Here is a 19,698-nt window from a genome sequence, read left to right on the forward strand (position 1 = left end):
ACTTTTGTAAAGTATAAAATATTGTATTGATCCTTTAATAATGTGATGCTCAGTGATTTAGACATTTAGTTTTCGATTAACTGTGAATTTAGCAGTTAAGCTACATTCTCTGTCTTTATTTCTTTCATTTGCTGTCTGTAATTGAACTCTTTTTGTGAGCTACAATCTGAGCCAAAGATCAGTGTTAACATGAAGCCATCATATTACAGCAGCATGATGGCCGGTTAAAGATCAGATTAGCTTGTTAAAAACATGAAACTCAATAATAATCAACATTAAGAATATTGTAGCCTCTGTCCATGTAGAGAAATATGTTGTTCCAGGATGACACATGGTTAAATTATACAAAGGGATCAACAGACTGCCCTCACATTGTGCGTCTTTGGAAATAAGCTTAATTTTATTCTGCACCAACGTTCATGATGAGTTGTCTTCTCTCATCCCAACATCAGTTCATGCATCTGAATTTTTAAAAAATACACCACGGGGCATTTAGTTCTTTTCTATAGCTGCAGCAAATAAACACATCAAGACATGTTCTCCCTCTGGTGATATTCCACTCACATCACACATTAGTAAAGGACAAACAACAGTGAACAAATACAAAACCTCAGATTGGCCTAATTTTACATTCAGTGGTGTGAATGAAACATAATAAATAGTTCAATAAATAAGGTGGACAGAAACAGAAAGAGACAGAATGGAAAGGCATTATGCGATGCATATTTCTTGTGGTGTCACAGTTCTGTCTCGTGCCCCTGTGGTGTTACTGAGTGTTACAAGATTAGCTCTAGTGTGTCTGTGATAATTAAGATTGTATCTGTCGCACCATGTCCTCACTGCCTACCTGACGTCTAACCCCTCCTTCTCTTTATTTCCCTGTCTGTTACCTGTTTCCACCTTCCACCTGTTTCCCGATGCCTCGTGTGAATGAGTGACGGAGCAGGCAGGCTTCCAAAATTGAATCTAAAAAGTGGAGAGCTGGAAATTACCTTTAGAAGTCTTGTGCTTAATGCTATCAATAGAATGAATGACTGAGACAGGTTTTAGATTCATGCCAGGGTATTTGGAAGCTGCTGAGATGTGGATTTTGGGCCATTTTTTGTACAACAGTCACATAAAAATGAGTCTCAGTTAATTCATTATCATTATTTTGATTGTAGCAATTAGTTATTGTAAAGACATGAAACATCATTTTAGATGTCTTGCTGAGAGATCCTACCTTCTGGAGCTCTGGAGTTTTGCTTTACTCTACAGTAAGCCATGTTTGTGCTTTTTTTCTAACGTGTCTGCCCACACCTTTTCATCTCTTTCTGTGTAGTAAATGAAGGTGGTGTGAGACAGGCGTCAAACTCTTGCCCTGACCCGGGAGAGCCAGAGAATGGAAAACGCCACGGCAATGATTTCAGGTGCAGTTTTCTATTCACAAACATGCACTCAAGCACTTAAATCACATGTTTATATTCAGACATAGATGCACACACAAATATAAACCTTTTATTCTCCTTTGCCTGTATAGCTCACTTCTTGTCCTACCTCTGAGTGTAAGTATATTTCTGTGTGTTTGTGTGTGTAGCCTTGGCAGTGTGGTGCAATTCACTTGTGGAGAAGACTATGTTCTTCAGGGAAGCAAAACCATCAGCTGCCAGAGAGTGGCGGAAGTCTTTGCTGCCTGGAGCGACCACAGGCCGGTGTGCAAAGGTGAGAAAATGATCCCAGCATGCATCTGTGAAAGCACACAAATGACTGTCTCCACCGTAACAGACTGATTTTGACAGAGGTACAGATTTTTACAGATGGTGCTTTCAAGAAAAAAAATCACAATCTTTCGAGGTAGGCTGCATAAGTGAATGCAAACAGCTGGATTTTTCTCCTGACAGCCCTCTAGTCATTTTTCCACATTAAATCCGAGTGACCTGAGGTGAGAACACAGCAGGATATAATCAGGGGAATTCACATTGAGTGTGAGTGGGGTGGTGACGATTCCTGCGATCGATGTATGTTAATGGACTGTATGCACCCAACTGTTGCAATCTAAGTGCGATTAATTAAACTGCTGCATGACGTTTTCTGTTCGACAGTATGTGTTTCCCCGCACTTCTGTTGATATTGTGATTCAGTCGAACTAAAAGTAGCATTGTTAAAACAGGCAAATATTCTCATTAAAGTGTTATAAAGCAGACTCTGTTGGTCCGTCCTACACTTCAGCGTTGTTCTTTTTACGTCACGTTCTCCCTCAGGAGACGTCCGACAGGGGTTGTCTCCCGTTATGAGGTGAATGTGTGAACAACCCTATCAGGATGATTTCAGAGGCTAGAGTTTGTAATCACAGTTGTAAAGATAAGAAGCCATTAAGCACAACTCCCCATATCCAGTCCCATAAAAAATGTTGCAAGCATGCTGCCTTGGCCTCTCCACAGTGTGAGTTTGTGTTGATCAGGTCTGAGTTTAATGTTGAAAATAAAAAAAATTCAGCCCAGAGCGACTGGCTGTGAAATCATGAAACAAAGCACTTCAGCAGTCCAATGTTTGCAGTGAAGCAGCTCACTAACATGTTGCAGTTTTATGCTATCAAGAGGGAAGAGGTTTGATAGTGTTTCTTTCAGGACCTTAAAACACCTTCTTTTACCCACACAATAAATTCTCCATACATATACAACTGTGGGAAGCCCCTTCAGTCCCTTCATCATTATTTAATATACCAACGCAAATAACAATGTAATTTTAACATGATTAAAAAGCTGCTCCTACGTACTGCTCAGTGAAAACTACATCCATATTTTATGGCTGTATTTACATGGGGACAGTTGTGCACTTTTCATCATTTCTCTAAGTGCTCTGATAATTAACACGCTTCAGACATTCATTCTTCAGCCTCCCCTCACTTGTTCTGGTTTCACAGCTGGCACCGTTTTCAGTCTCAGACCTGCAACACACACATACATATGCACACACAGAGAGAGAAAGAGAGAGAGTGAGCGAGAGAGAGGCCGTCTGTCGTGTTGAATGCCAAAGTCGTTTGTCATGTCTCCCTTCACTAGGCTTCAGACTTTGGCCAGAGACACATACTTTAACATAAAAACCAATACTCACCGGGTGTGGGTCTGTGTGTGAGAGAGAGAGCGTGTGTGGCGGGGAAGAGGCAAGAGAGGTATTTTACCATCCAACTAATTATTCCTGGAGATATAGAACCGGAAGTAAGAGTAAGTGCAAGCAGGGGAAGAGAAGAAGGATAGGAAAGGGGAAAGCTGAAAAATGTCACACCTACTCTGCTTAAATTATAGCCTCTGAAAGTAAAACTCACTCTATCCATCATGAGGCATTAGCATATGAACACCACTTTAAAAAAATCCAAGAAAAGTAACAAGTCTTGAAAACAGATTTAAAGTTTCTTGAACATAACTCACAGATAGAAGTGTTAAACTTCTGCATTTGAATTTCACCCCAGGAGGAATTTAACCAGCCTTAGATAATGATTTAACCATGTTCACTTATCTTTTTCTTTCTTTCTTTCTTCCTTGCAATAATGTAGTGTCCCACAACAGGTGTCCTGTAAATTATCTTGTGAATATTAACAAGAAATGACTGTTTGATACCGCAGGAGAAGAAAGTCTAATGTCAGCCCTCTTAGATTTTCTATCAATATTATCTGTATTTTTTTGTCACTCTTGTATCTGGGGGGTCTTTGCTATGGCCAATGCTCTATTCCAGACATTGAAATCTGAATGGAAAAAAAATGTTGAAGCGGCATCTCTAGACACAGTGCAATGTCAGCCATATAGAAATACCCTGGAAATCCATAGGGAAACAATATGTGGCTGGGGGCACCTGGGCAGGACAGATGCTTGGCAGCATGTGGTCCTGCACTCTTACCCTGTGGATAAAGGACACAGTCTAGACACAAGCCTTGGCTTGCTTCTCTTGTGAACGAGACACACAAGGGCACTGACCTTCATTAAGCTTTTTTTTTTCTCAGCATGGCATATATCCTCAAAGCAGACAGGAAATAACCTGGGCCAGGACTGTTTGGTTATGACTGCTTCTCAGGGGCTCTGATTGGTCCCTGCCAATCAACCTTATTATCCAACTCAATTATCAGAGATATTATAGTGCTGATACCCTCTGATTGGCTCTCTTAGATTGCTAATGGCTATGAGGGATTCATCATCACTAAATAGCTGTAATGAGCAGTTTAATAAAGCTACTAACATTAAGCCAATCAAGTCTTGCATTTACCTGCATGTGATGATGGGCTAAGCTTCCCCATAGGGAGACTGGCAATGACATTAAAAGTCAGTGATGGCGTCCCCTGAGGCAGGGAACGGTTAAAAAGAATGACCTCCATCACTTCGAAACAGAGCCGTCAGTAAGCAGTCTACAGTCAGCATGGCTCTTTGAAGGGAAAGTATGTGGGCAGGAAGAGACACTCTCACCGAGCTACTGTAGCTTCTCAGTAGCAGGTGTGTGCATTTTTAAAGCCCTGTTGAATTTAAAACAGAGCGGCTGGTATTCCCTGCATGAACGACCGCTCACAGAGGAAGTTTTTTGACAAAGCTGTGACAGAGTGCACCTCCTGCTCTGTGGGTGTTGCTAAGTAACGAGTGATTCTGTGCTAGCTGATCTTTGTTATTTAAAGCATCTCACAATGGAGGGCACTGTTACTCCAGCGTGGTGCCCTAATACAGGATGCATCAACTCAATTTATGCTGCCCTGTGCTAAAAGGCAAACAGCAGGAAGTTATTTATGATATTAATTTTCTCGCTTCATGACATGATCTCTGACAAATCTACCCACGACCATGAATGCCATTACAGTATCCACAAGTCTATTTTTTTTTTTTAGATAACTATCCTTGGAATAAAAGCAAACAATGCGACTCTGGCATTGTTATGCGGTGTATCTCTGCCCTACATTGGTGAAACAGAAAGACATCCATCTTCAAAAATCCCATAAATCCCAGGATAAACACAGGGAGGTTGCTTGAAGGACAACATTCGTGTTTCACTTAAATTATTTTGGAAACAATGCTGAGGCTTTATTTGAACTACATACCGGGATCACTTAGAAGAGAAAACAAAAGAAGTAAACACAGTACTATGCGTAGACATTTTATAAAGCCTTTCAATACTTGAACTGGGTTGGTTTAGTGTTGATGGCTTAGCTAAAAAAGCATTGAGAACAGAGACTCCTCTCCTCCTCTATTTTTAAACCTATTCACAAAAATCCATTTCTCCTTAGGGACAAAAATCCAATATTGAAAATATTAATGCCTTAGAGGCAAGAGAGGAAGAGGCTAGTTTAGATCTAATAGACTGTGAAAAGAATCAACTTTTTCATTGTTTAGGTGTGGGCTGTGGCTCTTACTTTGACTTGCTTTGTTCTTTACCCTCTATGACTGTCACCCTCTGTGGCCTTTCAGCAACCAGGATATTCCCATCATATAGACACATGCAAACGAAAAGTAGGGATGTTTGAATCTGGCTGAGTTATACCAACTGCAAGGGCTTGTGGACTAATTCATCTTTCAAATGTGGCTAAAATAAGACTAAGTTTAAGCTTCTAGAAGTAAGACTAACTTTAGTAGAATAATGCAGTACCAACATGGGTTTATGAAATATAGAGTTAGAGATACTTGTTAAGTTGCTCTATATTTCTAGAAGTTCATAACATGTTTCTAGTGGTATTGTCGGATTCAAGCTTGATCCATGACCTGGATGACTGAGAACCTACACTGACATCCAGTAGTATTGTCAGTAGACTTTCTTTCTAAACAGGATACTCTAAGCAATTTTCACTGTGTAAACATGGCACCCATGTGGCCTTCCAGTGTCTGGAAAAATACAGAAGGTTAAGTACCTGTTTCACTAGAAAAAAAGTAATTCAGTTACCCAGAGTGTTTGAAGAGGGGGTCTGAGCTGGTGGGAATACCAGTGCAATTTATTCCAAAATTGTGTAGGCCAACAAAAAAAATATTTTGCAGGATCTGCATAAAAATAAAATCCCACCTGATCCACACCACTCCTTTAGCCTTGGAATAAACAAGTTTATGTTAAGACACAAAAACACCAGACAGCCGGGCCTGCTGGATCTCTGTTTGCACCTCTGCTGGCTGTCCAGGCACATGGAAATAAATAGATATTGTGGAGTAAGCGCCGCAGGTAAGGTTGTGTAAGAGAGCAGACCAGCCACGATGGTGTTTTAATACATGTTCATTGAGAAAACATAATGTACTCCTTATTAAGCCTACTTTGTTTCATCCTGTTGGACTAAAAAGGAACAGAGGCTGTGTCTAACCGAACACGGCTCAGATTTGACCTTTCCATCCAGGCCAGCCAATAGCTAAAGTGGAAACTCATAAATAACGAGTGATGGGCAATCTGTCAGAGAGCATCAAGCCAGCTCACTTATTAAAGGGTCAGCTCTGTCAAATCCCTTAATACAGCTAAATGTGTTTTTTGGAACATTAGAGGAAAATAAAGAGAATGTATCTTCAAACTGTGCCCTTTATGTTGAAACACAAACGAAAGACTGATGAAAATCACACAGAGATGGAGGGATAGAGTAGTTATGACTTTATTAGCTACAATTAAACAATTTAAAAACTAAATAAAAATAAACTACAACAACAGTCATTAAATTGCAATGTCCTTCTGTCCACTTTTATAATACTTTATGAGACAGAGACAGAGAGAGTGAGAGAAAGAGTCCATGTGGCACCTTGATTAATGGACAGATGGCAAGGCCACAGAGCCAACTCTCTGTATGTTGTGTGTGTGTGTGTGTGTGTGTGTGTGTTTGAAATCCAGGGGGGATCAGTTGATCTGCCTGAATACACTGACTCAAGGATGAGTGCTACATGTCAACTGAATCCACACATATGTCGACTTCAAACAGGAAAAAAAAGACAAGTGTGTGTGTGTGTGTGTGTGTGTGTGTGTGTGTGTGTGTGTGTGTGTGTGTGTGTTTGTAACCATTAGAGCTCTAACCAGAGTGAGGGCAATGCGAACGCTGTGTGCCAGCCTAATGATGTCATCAATCATTCTCCGTGTCCATTGGTCAATCTATCTGCTCCTGTAGACAGCCTCTTAAAACAGCATGTTCGACCATCCTGATGAAGCTTCTGATCTCTAATCTGGTCCAACACTTTGATCTGGGGCTCATTTTGAACACCCAAACTCTAAACATGTTTTAAATAACATTCTGCTGAAGTTTTTGGACATTTTCCTACTTGCCAGTATACATATTCAAAATTGCTTGACTGAAATGCTGTCATACTTTGACAAGGGGTACCTGCAGTTAAAACGGAACTGAAAACCTGACAAGTTACATTTGTATTCTCATTATCACTACTGAAATGAAAGACAACCTTCTGGCCCTTTCTGTCAAAATAATAATTCAAGGTTTTTATTTTAGTCTTTAGTTTAGTACTCTCTTGTTGGTTGCCTATCATCCTTGTCAGTTCACTTTATAAGAAATGTCCTTTTATGGGGATTTTCCGTTTATTATTTGTGTACTATAATCACACAATTATTTAATATAAAACAATTCAAAAGAACAAAGTTAAGCACTTGGCTTTTAGGCATTTTGTGTTGGACTATAAAATGTCACTAATGCACACCATTAATGGAATCCTGGCTTTTTATTTAGTTTTATACTACAGTTTATTCATAAAACAGAGTTTTGGCATAAGCATGGCATGTGGTAAACATTTTTGTCTGGCCACCACTTGGAACAAGTATGTATTTGTACCCAAGAGGACATTGCTGGTTCAGTAGTTTTGAACTAAAACTGTGTTGTGCATTGTTGGAAACTCACTCTTATGATTCGATGTTGTTTTGTATTTTATTTACCTGTCCTGAAAGTCTCTTAACACTCTTTGTTCGGGATGCAGGGTCAGGCAGATAATGTGGAACATGTAGGGGTTAAGCGTCCTTGGCGTGCTCCAGCAGGTACTGCTGTATGGATGATTGAACCAGAGCCCTCCACTGGGAGGACAACTCACTCACCGCAAAAGGCCATCCACTGAGAAAGCAGCAGAGATATGGACCTTGAGTGTAAGGACGAGATCAAAGTGAAGGCAAAAGTTAAGAGATTTTGCCATGCTAGAATGGAGAACCAAGACAAAACATTGTGAAGTTGAACAGCGTTAAAATTCAGTCCAAGAAAACATTTCTCCCTGCAACCTTCTCAGAGCTCATGGGGTGCGTCTTGCTCTGAAGCCATAAAACAAAACTTTGGAAAAGTGTTAGCAAGGGCATTTTGAGAACAGGCTTTGGCAGTGTGATCCTTGCCTGAAACATCATTTAATTTTTGTCTGCATCCCAACAGTTTCTGTGAGTGTGCATGTTAGAGTGAGAGAGCACAAATCCTCGGGGGATCTAGCTGATCTGAATATATAAACTCAGGAGAGACTATGTTGTTTTACACATATACAGTACACAAACAAACACTCTTTCCCACAGTCTCACTGCAGTTCATGTTCAAAATAGGGCCCAAACGGTTCCATTTTTACTTTGCGATTAAATGCTGAAATTAATTAGATAATTGCTATTGATCACATTTACACATTTGAATGCTTTATTTTGTATTTTTCTACTGTCTTAAGCCATGGACACTTTACTTCCTTTTTTTTGATACAAACCTGCTTTTTTTGAAAGACAAGAAGGAGCTTGTGGTACACTGAAGGTCACAACATGAACTTAATGAAAAAAAAAAGAACTTGTTACTGATTGAAAAGTAAATGAAAGCAGTCAAAGAGGACAGCCAAAAAAGTGAAATGTTTGATGTCAAAAGGTGAATATTTCTTTAGAACTTTCAACAGAGATATCAGGGAGTTTTTTTAAATACCAAGTGTACTGTCTTGGCTACAATGCTCCTTAAAGGACAAAATAGAACGCAATCAATGCAATGTTAAAACATTCATGCATTAATTTGACAGCCTTAGTCAAAATCATTCAGTTAATCTTGCCTATGAGCCAACAATAGCCTTTAGCACCGGATAGACATCGAAATATTTTTATTTTGATCTACAGTTCATTATCACTTCAATGATAATGAAACCCTTTTGGCTTGAAGCCTCTATACTGTTAGTAAGCGTAAATAATGTTGAGAGAGGGAGAAAGACAGACACAGTGAGACAGAGAGGCTGTCAGAGCGCAAACAAGCTTTAAGAAAGTGCTCTAAAAAGCTCTGCATCCAAAATTGTACTTAGAATTCACATATATCACTTAAATTATACAATGTTAAAGGTGTCATCCTTAATGATGTACCCAACAAAAGGTAATACCCAATTTGCATCATCTTTTGCTCATTGTTTTCATTTTCCTGGCCTGCAAATTCAACTCTCCATCTTTTTTTTCTAGCTGAGGAGAGGAGAATGTTGGACTGACTCAAGGTGTAAATAGGCAATTGTTTCCCAACACTAACAGTAAAGTAGAGGGGGGATGGGTATGAAGTAGATATGAGCAGAAAGGGACAGAAAGGAAAATGAAGAAGAAAGGAGATGGATGAAGAGCAAATGAAAGAGGGATCAAGACAGCGCAAAGGTGCACAGGCAAAGTCAAAAAGACCGACCCAAAGATATGGATGGAGTTTGATCGAGATGATGATGTCTTTGCTCCTCTGGTAATTCTGGTGATAACTCTCTGCGCATTATCGCTATAGCAACACCATGCCCATTCTGCTGTTGGCACAGCGATGGGGCGGCCATTCGTTCTGGCCACGCTGATTGAGCTGTCACCGCCCACGCGTACACACATTGTAATGACGCACACACTCTTTAGGACATGTAGATAAATCATTTCTCATGTGCAACCCAAACACACGCACACATAGACACACCCACATAAACACTCATTTCATCTCTTTGTATCTATCACTTTTATAAATTGCGGCTAGCTGAACACCAGAGAAGGTCAAGCGAAGATGCATGAAGAATTAAAGAAACAGGCATTAACCAGGTTCATTCAGGGAAAACTTGAATCAGTGATCCCGAAAAAGAGAGATAGAAAGGAAGACGCAGACACAGACAGGAAACATATAGGGTCGTCTCTGAGGGTCTTGTTCTTACACTCTCTTCGAGCACCTTGCAGACACACCCCATTACATGCACACCAGACATACTTTGGTTTTATTCTTTTACAGTACTTGCCCCTTGCAGGCTTTCTGTGTCACGTTAGCATCGAGGGGTGTGTTAATGTGAGGGCTTGACAGTACGAATTGTGTTTTGCATGGTGAGTTTGTATGAATTATGTAATGCTTTTTTAATGCATCTTCACTTGTAAGTCTGCTAAAACACAATAAATTACCTCTATGTGCCTATATTTGCACATCTTTGCTTCTTGCATGACCATATCAGCGTTCATACTTTTGTGCTTTTTTTGTCATTTTAATTTGTGTGCATGTGCGTGCATGTCTGTTAACTGGTCGTGTTTCTGTGGCCTACCGCTGAACAAACTAATTAAGGAATAAAAACTGCTTCAAACCAACCAGAAAATTACCTCCCGACTCTGTAACGGGACGACCCAAGGACAGACGAGCAGGGTTCTCTATCACATCCAGTCGGAGCACGCGGCCTAATAAAGGCTCGGCTGCTTTATCGAACAGCTAGCATGTGTCATTCTCAACACCCCACTGAGTGTAGCTTATGAGTAAGGGTTTATGAGGCTGTATGACTTTCCTACACAAGGGCCTTCGTACAGTAATACACCTCTGTGGATATGTATTGGGAATCTCCACTCAAACCACGTGAGTGTAACTTTAACACCACCGGCTAACCAAAGATTTATTTCTCAAGTAGACAAAACCTTTTTCATCCTGTTGTATGAAATGTAAACTGTTTTTGTTCCCAGACAGTGTGTAGATGTTGAAATGAATGTAATTATTACCCTGCTAGTAGTTGCAAGTGGTTGACTTCCAATAGATTTTGGGAGTAAATTGCTGGTGAGTGTCTCTATCAGTCAATGCTAGCTATTCCTGTGGTATTTCACAGCCAATAGCTCCCAATTAAGCGCTACTTTCCAGGGAGATGTCTCTGACAGTATCAATAACATCTTTCTGACCTTCTGTTCCTCGTTCGCTTCGTCTCTGCACTTGAATCTTTTCCTCCCTTCCCATTGTATTAGTGTCTTATTAAATTGTTCTAACTACATTGCTACTGTGGCCTCAAGTGCCAAATTGTGCTGTTCAGAGTTTTTCTAAGAATCTCTGGCAAAGTTTCAGCTTAATAGTTAAAGTTGTAGTAAATATTGTGTCGTGTCTGTGGTGCAATGACTCAACAGAGAACAATGGCTGTTACTAATACCCTTACTATTGCCACAGTTGTTGATTATAACAACGGCATTATGTTTTGTTTTTTTCTGTTCACAGTGAAGACATGCGGCAGTAATCTTCAAGGGCCGTCAGGAACGTTTACATCTCCTAACTTCCCGATTCAGTATGAGAGTAACGCACAGTGTGTGTGGATAATTACTGCTTCAAATCCTAATAAGGTAAATCCTCTTTTCTTTGTCTCTTCCAATCTACTAAACACACTCTCACATTTAAATTCGGGTTGGTTTAAAACACACTGTAACTTATTATCTTGGAAATAAGTGGAATATGGACTTTGTTTATTGTCTCAAATATAACTCTAGTGTGAAAATGTATCTACCAAAGGCTGAACAATCGTACCTTTATTTGTAAAACTGATATTTTTAAGTAGGTCTAATCAGAAATGTACTCATTAAGGGGCTTGAAGGGAACACTCTGAGTGCATTAGTACTGTTAATTATATTGTAAAGGTGCTTCTATCAGCCAACACAGACAAAGTGCATTCATTGTAATGTACTGTTCTGTAAATGCAAATTTCCTGAATTTACAGAGTTGGCATTTGCATTTAGGCTGATATCTCATTACTCCCTGCAATTGTACCTGAGTAAGACAAAGAGAAAATGTGGGGGGTTACAACACCAACTCCAGTCTACAGGGAAAACAAAATACAAGTGAATGATGGGACAGAAGTGGAGCTTATAAAATGTTAAACGAGCAAGAACAACATTGGCAAAGCAAGGGGCTTGCAGTTCATGTCATCTTAAAGTCTGTCTGACTGTAAAACGTGTGTTGGGTAAACTTATCAGTAAGCTGCAGTGAGAGAGAGTGCAGTGAGTGTCCCAGCTCAAGACCTGAACTTGCTTGCAGGCTTTGTTCTATTTCAATTTTATGCATTCAATACAATTTTAATTGATATATTCAAGCAGTTCTTGCAGGCATTTACAAAGTTAGTTTAGCAGATTTATAACTGAAATGAGGTGACAATAATTCATGTACGAGTGCAGCAAAATATATGCAAGTTGTAGCATATCAGTGTCTAATTCCGTGTGATTGGTTAATCCTGCAGAGGCGCAGGCGATAGGCTGGGGGTTAGATGGATGCCTGCCATTGGTCGCTTTGTGTCCCAGGAGAAATCTGATTGGTATTCAGGGGACACATCCTCATTCTACTCAGGGTCACTGTGGTGACCGCTCTGTCGTCAATGGCAACACCTGCGTCAGCACCATGGGGACACACGTACATATATGCACACACTCACAAACACATTTTACATACAGAGCTTTTGAACTCCATTACACACAAACACATACACTTTGTTCGTGCTCAGAAACCTTTGTCTCTCCTTTTCTCCCTTGACTGTCTCACACAGCTCTCTCTGTCACTGCCCAAGGCCTCTGGTTTATGGCCTAGAGCAATACATTCTCAGCTAGAGGCTGCACTGTGTATGAGACTGTTAAAGGCTCTGGTAAAAATGCCTCGCTGCACTCTGTTGGATACTGAAAAGGATAGGAAATGAAAGAAAACTGTGTATGTTTTATGTATGATTATGGATATTGCCCTAAATTAAGAGATCATATGAGGTTACATCATCTCTTTTGAGGCCCTAACTGTAATCACCTTTTCCTCTCCTCTTATGTTCCATGTGATTTCATGTCGCACTGAATATAAAATGTAGCTTAGAATACAACTTTATGCTTGCCTTTCATCACACTACATCATATATACATTTTGTCATGTAACATACTAAATCATCCCGACCCGTCATTCACTACTGTGCATCACACAGCATACAAGACTTGTAAAAAATCACACATAAGGCCTTCGGGGAACCTTAAATTTGTACATCACTGACCTGAAGAGGATGGACATCCATTTAGAGCAAACATACTGGAGCTGCCCGAGGGGCAGAGACACATAATACATGAACCATGATGTCCTTGGTTCAACTGAGACCATCCTATTTTTTCTCTTACCTTATTTCATCTCTACCTCTAAATAGACCATGTAACCGAAGAAATGGGACATATATAAAGCTTAACTCCTGCTTATCTTAAGATACCCTATTTTCCAATTTACAGAATAGTTTAGAAAACTGGAGGAATAAAGATAAGTCCTGAACATCACATTCAAAAAAAATCCTTTTAGGGTAACAAGAAACATATGTTTCCCCCTCTAAAACAGTAACAATCATTTTGTTTTTAGAGACAGAAATGCACAAGAATACCGTGCAAACACATGCAAGCCCACAGAGACAGAGCCACTTGCATTGATTGCTTCTAGACAGTGTACAGCTGTATAAAAATAATAGCTTTTTGTTGAACATCGTCCTTGGAGATAAGTTCTCAATGCTTTGGGTATTCAAGGAGCTTAACAAGTTGCTCATGTCCCCGGCTTCCATTGTGACCAATTAAGGTGGACATGACCTGGAACAGAGGTCAACCAGATAGGGGTTAGGGTTCTTACTCAGCCTTCAGGGGTTAGCTCATCTCAAGGACCTCTATGTTCAAACTATTTATTACATATCAGACCACTTCTGTTCCTGGAGGTTAACCCAGGGCCAAATAGTCACATTCATCAGTCGGCACAGTGTAAGACAGAGAAATACAGGAATTGGGTTAATGTGAGAACACAGCAGGATATTTTCAAAACATGAAATAAAGAAATACTTCTAGGCTTTGACTGAAACCATTATATTAATAATCTAAGAAAAAGCTATGCTAGAAGCTAACTTCTTACTTTTCAGAATACATTTATTCATTGAAAAATTGGGGACCAGAGATTGTTGTGCCCTTTTAATTAATTGGAAAGTAAATCACATAAATGGCTTGCTTTACATCACAAGGTGATGCATTTATGATCAATTGGTTTGTTGCAAAACAAACACGATTTGGTTAACAGACATTTTGGCACATTTTGCTGAGGCCTCGCTCACAGATGTTTCTGAGGGCATATCGTCGTTTTTATGATGTCAAGTATCCTAAGGATTCTCATTTAGTTGTAGTTCCTGATTATTTGGCAATAGCTAATTGCAGATCCAGAGACATTGCATGTGGATTCACAGATAAATGTAATAGTTCAAAAGCAGGCTTATGGTGTGCAGGTGGTGGAGGCAAAAACAAACAGCAGGGAATTGGCAGGTAAACATCAGGTTACAGGCAAGAGCAGAACGAGAGTGCTGATGATCTGGCGAACTGCAATAAAAACCTGTCCTCAATTAGGAGGCTGATGAGGGAATGAGGGGCAGCTTAGTGGACACGTTGAGCTGATCTCCTGAGGAGAGAAGCCAACAAAATCTACAAACACACACCTGGAACCTGAAAAGACAGAGTGTGAGGCTGAAGAGGAGGGGAACAGGGTCATGATGTAGAAAAAAAATCTCCAAAATGAGTCTCTCCCACCAGCAGAACATCACGTTTCAATGCTTGTGCACGTCTCTACCTATTTCATCCTCTACTCCCTTTCCCTCATCCCCCTGTCTCATTCTTCTTTTTCTTTCTTTTTCACACTGCCCTTCCCTCCTCCTCCTTCACTCCCAGAGGGTCTGTCCTCAGTATTACCCTGATTCTTCATTAAAGAGCTTGCCTGAAACCATCAAATTACTATAGAGGGAGAGGAGAAGACAGAGAGGGATGGTGTGGAAAAATCTGTTTTTCACTGTTTTACTTAATCCCTATCTCTATTTCAGCTTTTCCAGACATATTCTACATTTGTCTTCTTCTTTTATACACTGAACGTAAAGAGACAAAGGGTTTCTATAGCTATAGCTTCTAGTTTCTCTTTCTCTGTAAATCTGTTTCTATCTTTCCCTCTCTGACTGCCCGCCCCTCCTCACCTCCTCTCTCAGGTTAAGTGTTAATGGGGTTCTATAGCTCTCTGATGTTATTGCTTCATTTAGTTTTGGCAGAATGGGCCTTTAGAGCCAATTCATTCCCTCCTGTTCTCATTTAACCTTGGGGAAGGCATGACGGTATGGCCATTACTAGACTTCTTCTCCTCCTTTCCCTTTTCTTCTTCTCTTCTCTTCTCTGTGTGAAATCAGCCTATCAAAGCACTTTCTTAATATAATCTGTTTATGATGCAGCATTAGGTGAGGCAACTTTCTGTTTACTATTTGTAGGTCACTAATACAGTCAGACACATAAGGATTAAATACAGAGACAATCAGGGGGTAATAAGAAGCAGGAAAGTAATATCAGGGCAGCGCTGCACAAGGCAGGAAAATATGAGGAGCAGGATCTGGAAGAAGACAGAGACATGGGTAAGTATGTCGAAATAAAACAGGAAATGACAATAACGATGAAGATATGTAAACAAAAAAACAGACCTTATTTGATGGACTTATGCTATATCTTGGAGTGATATGTTATGGGACAGCGTTATGTATGAACTGGCTTTGCATCACTCAGTGAACACTACACAGTGTAAGGCATCACCAAGAGGACCACTGCAGTGCTGCCATGCTGCATAACACCAGTCTGACAAACACAAGAAAATATTACAATAGCATTCAGTTAGAAGGGTCTTTGTAGCTTTTGGTTAGATTCTTTAGTACTTTTTCACAGGAATTAAATGTAATAATGCCCTGTAGATCTTCAGAAATCAAATGAGCACAGCAAAAAAACATAATTGCTCTGGCATTTTTTATAGCTGTAAGGCACTAAATGGCATGTTTTTGAATCTAATGACAGGCCAAACAGATCAGCACTGTGATAGATATGTAGTTAATTGTGCAATAGTTGCATAGCAACAGTTAAAGCCACACATGGCTTTTCACATAGGTTCCTTTTCAGAGTTTGTATCTGAAACAGAGATTTCTTTTGGTTTCAGCTCAATGAAACTGAAGTAAGGGGAAAAACCCTAAGTTGCAGCCGGCTCTAGCCATCAGTCTTCATCAGCCAAAGCTCAGCTCTTCTCACTATGGCAAAATTTATACTGTCAAGCAGAATGCATGTTCAAGTGGAGCGGATGGCGGAGGGTTTACTGTCAGAGACGATCTATTGTTCCCGACTCTGTCTGTGCCCCCTTTACATCAATGACTCTGTGGCTCACCTGGTGTTTCAGATATTACTACCGCAACTGTATCTTCAAGGTATCCTTTGATCTTATTACAGTATGGATAGGGAGGAGCCTCCCCCACCTCATTGTCTGCACGACAACCATGGGAAGTGCTTTATCAAGCAGAAATCCAATTCTGTCGCCTCATTGGCTAGAAGCCATAGATGGATGGAAAGAAGGATTGCAGCAGCCAATTAGAAAGGGAGAGACAGTGAAGGCGACAGCAATAAAGAGGAGAAGAGAGCAGCAAGAAAGATGGAGGAGAGAGGGAGAAAGATGGATGTTTCCATGAACACCAACCTATTAAGAGGAGAGGAGAAATATGTAGGGTTTTCAGTTTTTTGCATTACACATGCATGCATAAAAAAAGAAACTGGAGAGATACAGATGCACACATAAACACTAAAGCACACACAGTCAGTAATGAGGTTCCTTTTCCATTTAAGTTGACTTCTCTACAGTCTGTTCACACACAGACCCACACAGACACACATGAGCACAGTGTAATGTAGTTTTATTTTAGCTGTGTTTAATGCTGTGTGAACAGTGCTGATGTGGCATTAGGGGGTTCTGTAAAGGACGTATACAAGGAGATGGATGGACCAGTGTGCACCATCAGAGCACACAGGCCCTCTTCTGTCCTTATACAGTGTACGGCCAAACAGTTCTCGGCTCCAGATAAGGCAGCTTGGTCAATGATCAGATACGTGAAAGAATAATGCCAAAGGGATCGGTGGAGGTCAGGGGTGATGGATGGATCACAAATACAGGACAGTAATCCATATATCTTGAAAAGTTATTTAATCTAAGTTTGAAACATCTGAAGTTTTTAGGTAAAATATGCCATGGCATTAAGGTAGCTGACTTAAGAATCTAGCATGTGTGTACAGTACCATGATCTTTTTCACGTCCAAAAGTCTTAAAATGTATTCGGCATCTTTTCTTAATCGAATTGTCATTTTTTGACCTAGCTGCAACCATTGGTGTTGAAAAATAGTCAATGAAGAATTGCATAAATATGCATTGTCCACTTTGTATTTTTACAGCAGATATAAACATGTTCAAAACCTGGTTCAAAAAGCAGTTTTGGTCTCTATAGCCCATTTATTTTAAATGCATCTATTTTGCTTATATCAAGACTAAAAGTTTTGCACAAGTTGGTATAATTAGGGCCGTGACTGTTTGCATTTGCAAAGTGGCTTGAAGCCCACCAAAGATAAATCTCTTTGTATGCTTAGAGTGATTGACATTTAGGTGGACACTGAATTTCCCATATGCCAACTGGCATTGGCTTCATAATGCCTTTTTACAAACCAATGGGTGATATCACTAAGATTACGTCCATGCTTTATACAGTCTATGATCGGTACCAGAGTTGTCACATTTTGACGTTAACTAACCAATCTGTTCTGTGAAGTGAAGTGCAGCAAGAGTGAAAATATGAAGGCTGGAAGGTCTTACAAAACAAATCTGAATGTTCAGCATTAACAGTATAAAACATATTCACCATGACAAACAAATTAACATAAGCAGGATCAGGTCTTTCCTTTGAAAACAATAAGTTAAACAATTCTCTACATATACAGGTGTATGTGTTTATTTCAGACTTAATGTTGTATTGAGAACCTGCTTTGGTCTTACAGGAATATTGTGATAAGTGTGAAAATAGTGACTAGGTAATCAGAAATAGACACATTAATCTCCATAAAGCCATGCCTGTCTGTGTAAGTGAGTGTGTTCCTGTTTTTGTGTGCGCGCCATTTCATATTTACTATACTGTAGGCTTGAGTGTTTGTGCACCTCTGAGCGTGTGTGTGCTTCCCAGAGAGAGTTTAGCAGGTTTGTAGGTGATGCTTTAATCCGATCTGCTGCCTTACATGCAGATAAGACTGAGTCAGCATAGGGAGCAATGGGCACATTCCTGCTTCATCTTTGTTGCCCCCTCATTTAACTCCACATCAGGTGATGGCTTGCAAGGACGTCATTTTGTTATTGCTGCATCAGTTGTTGTATGTAATGTCTTTTGTACTCAACAAAAAAGAAAGGCCTTAACCCTGTGAGCAAAAAGCAAGTCAGGGGACAGAGCCAGATAAGCAGTTAAACAGTTGGAGAGTAGAACTGCATGACTGTTGTTTTATGTGCTCAGCGTTCATTTGTTCCCTCTTTCGAAACAGATCCAATGGTTAAGGTCACTGTGAGGATAAGTTGTTTCTGCTTCAATATGCACACGAGAGATATCATGTCTCCAGGTCTTCAGGTTGCAGATAGTGAAGAAAGAAAAGAAAAACAACTAAATCCATGAAGTCTGAGTCAAACAGAATGTCTGAATACAGACTACAAAAAAGGAGATGCTCAGAAATAATACAAGAAGGATTTGCACATAAATATGCTCGCCGTTACCTCACCAGCAGACAGCAGACTGAGACCTGGATGTTTTTGAAGTCCTGCTTTAGAATATTGAATCTGGAAATCTGAAAATTTCTCAGAGGAAAGTGGAGGAAGGATAGGCAGAGTAGGTTTACAGTCTCCCCCCTGAGGGTCAAGTCCAAAGTCTAGTTTAAAATATTCTAACACTGTACATTGCTTGCATCAAAGACTTGCTCATTATGACCCCCACTTTTCTCCCAGCTGTCTCCTCCCCCCCTGCGTCTTCCTTCACTACATCTCCCTCTTCTTACTCATCTTTATCTCCTCTTCCGTATTCTGTCCCTCTCTCATCCTTATTTTCTTTCACTTCTTCCTGCACCTAATCATTTCTGTCTCTGTTGCTGCCAAATGTGTTTCTCTCTGGTCTCAGATGAAACAGAAACTGTGGATTTAATAATTCCTGATCAGAGATCCCAGCTTCCAGCGCAGCGAAGGAGGTGGTCCTCCGTCGCTCTCCTCTTAGTTCTTCTTCCTTCAACACAAACTGTAATCACACCACATTGTGTGATGGAATATTGAATTTTAATGATTCACCTTTGGTAAAGTGTTATTCCAAGGGAGGGGAAATGTGTCTTTGATACGGTTGGAGGAAAATGTCTAGACTTAAAACCTGCTGTAGGTCATTTGTTGGTTTATGATTGGAGTCAGTGTCCTGATTTATCACAAAGATTAAGATGAACTTTCATTGATTCCCGCAAGGGTCATGCAACACATACATAGGCTGAAGTATACACACACATGCACAAACAGGATCCTATGGACATATACTAATGGAGAGACGTCAGAGTGATGGAGCTGCCCACAGTGGGTGCTCCTGAGCTGGTGGTGGGGAGGGGGTTTGGTGCCTTGCTCAATGGCACCTCAGCAGTGCTCAAGTGATCTGGCACCTCTCCAGCTACCAGACC

At 40.2% G+C, this 19,698-nt stretch overlaps 1 protein-coding gene across 1 annotated transcript in view; it reads left to right on the forward strand.

Moving 5' to 3' along the window:
* The window catches only part of csmd3b (CUB and Sushi multiple domains 3b), a 115,771-nt gene that overhangs the window by 165 nt on the left and 95,908 nt on the right, over positions 1-19,698 (forward strand). The window contains exons 2-4 of the mRNA XM_065948460.1: positions 1,322-1,409; positions 1,577-1,701; positions 11,369-11,490. Of these exons, the coding sequence (XP_065804532.1) occupies positions 1,322-1,409; positions 1,577-1,701; positions 11,369-11,490 (335 nt within the window). The remainder of the gene's footprint in view (positions 1-1,321; positions 1,410-1,576; positions 1,702-11,368; positions 11,491-19,698) is intronic.

The sequence above is a fragment of the Labrus bergylta genome, chromosome 19 (genome assembly GCF_963930695.1).
Source record: "Labrus bergylta chromosome 19, fLabBer1.1, whole genome shotgun sequence".
In the NCBI taxonomy this organism is placed as follows: Eukaryota; Metazoa; Chordata; class Actinopteri; order Labriformes; family Labridae; genus Labrus; species Labrus bergylta.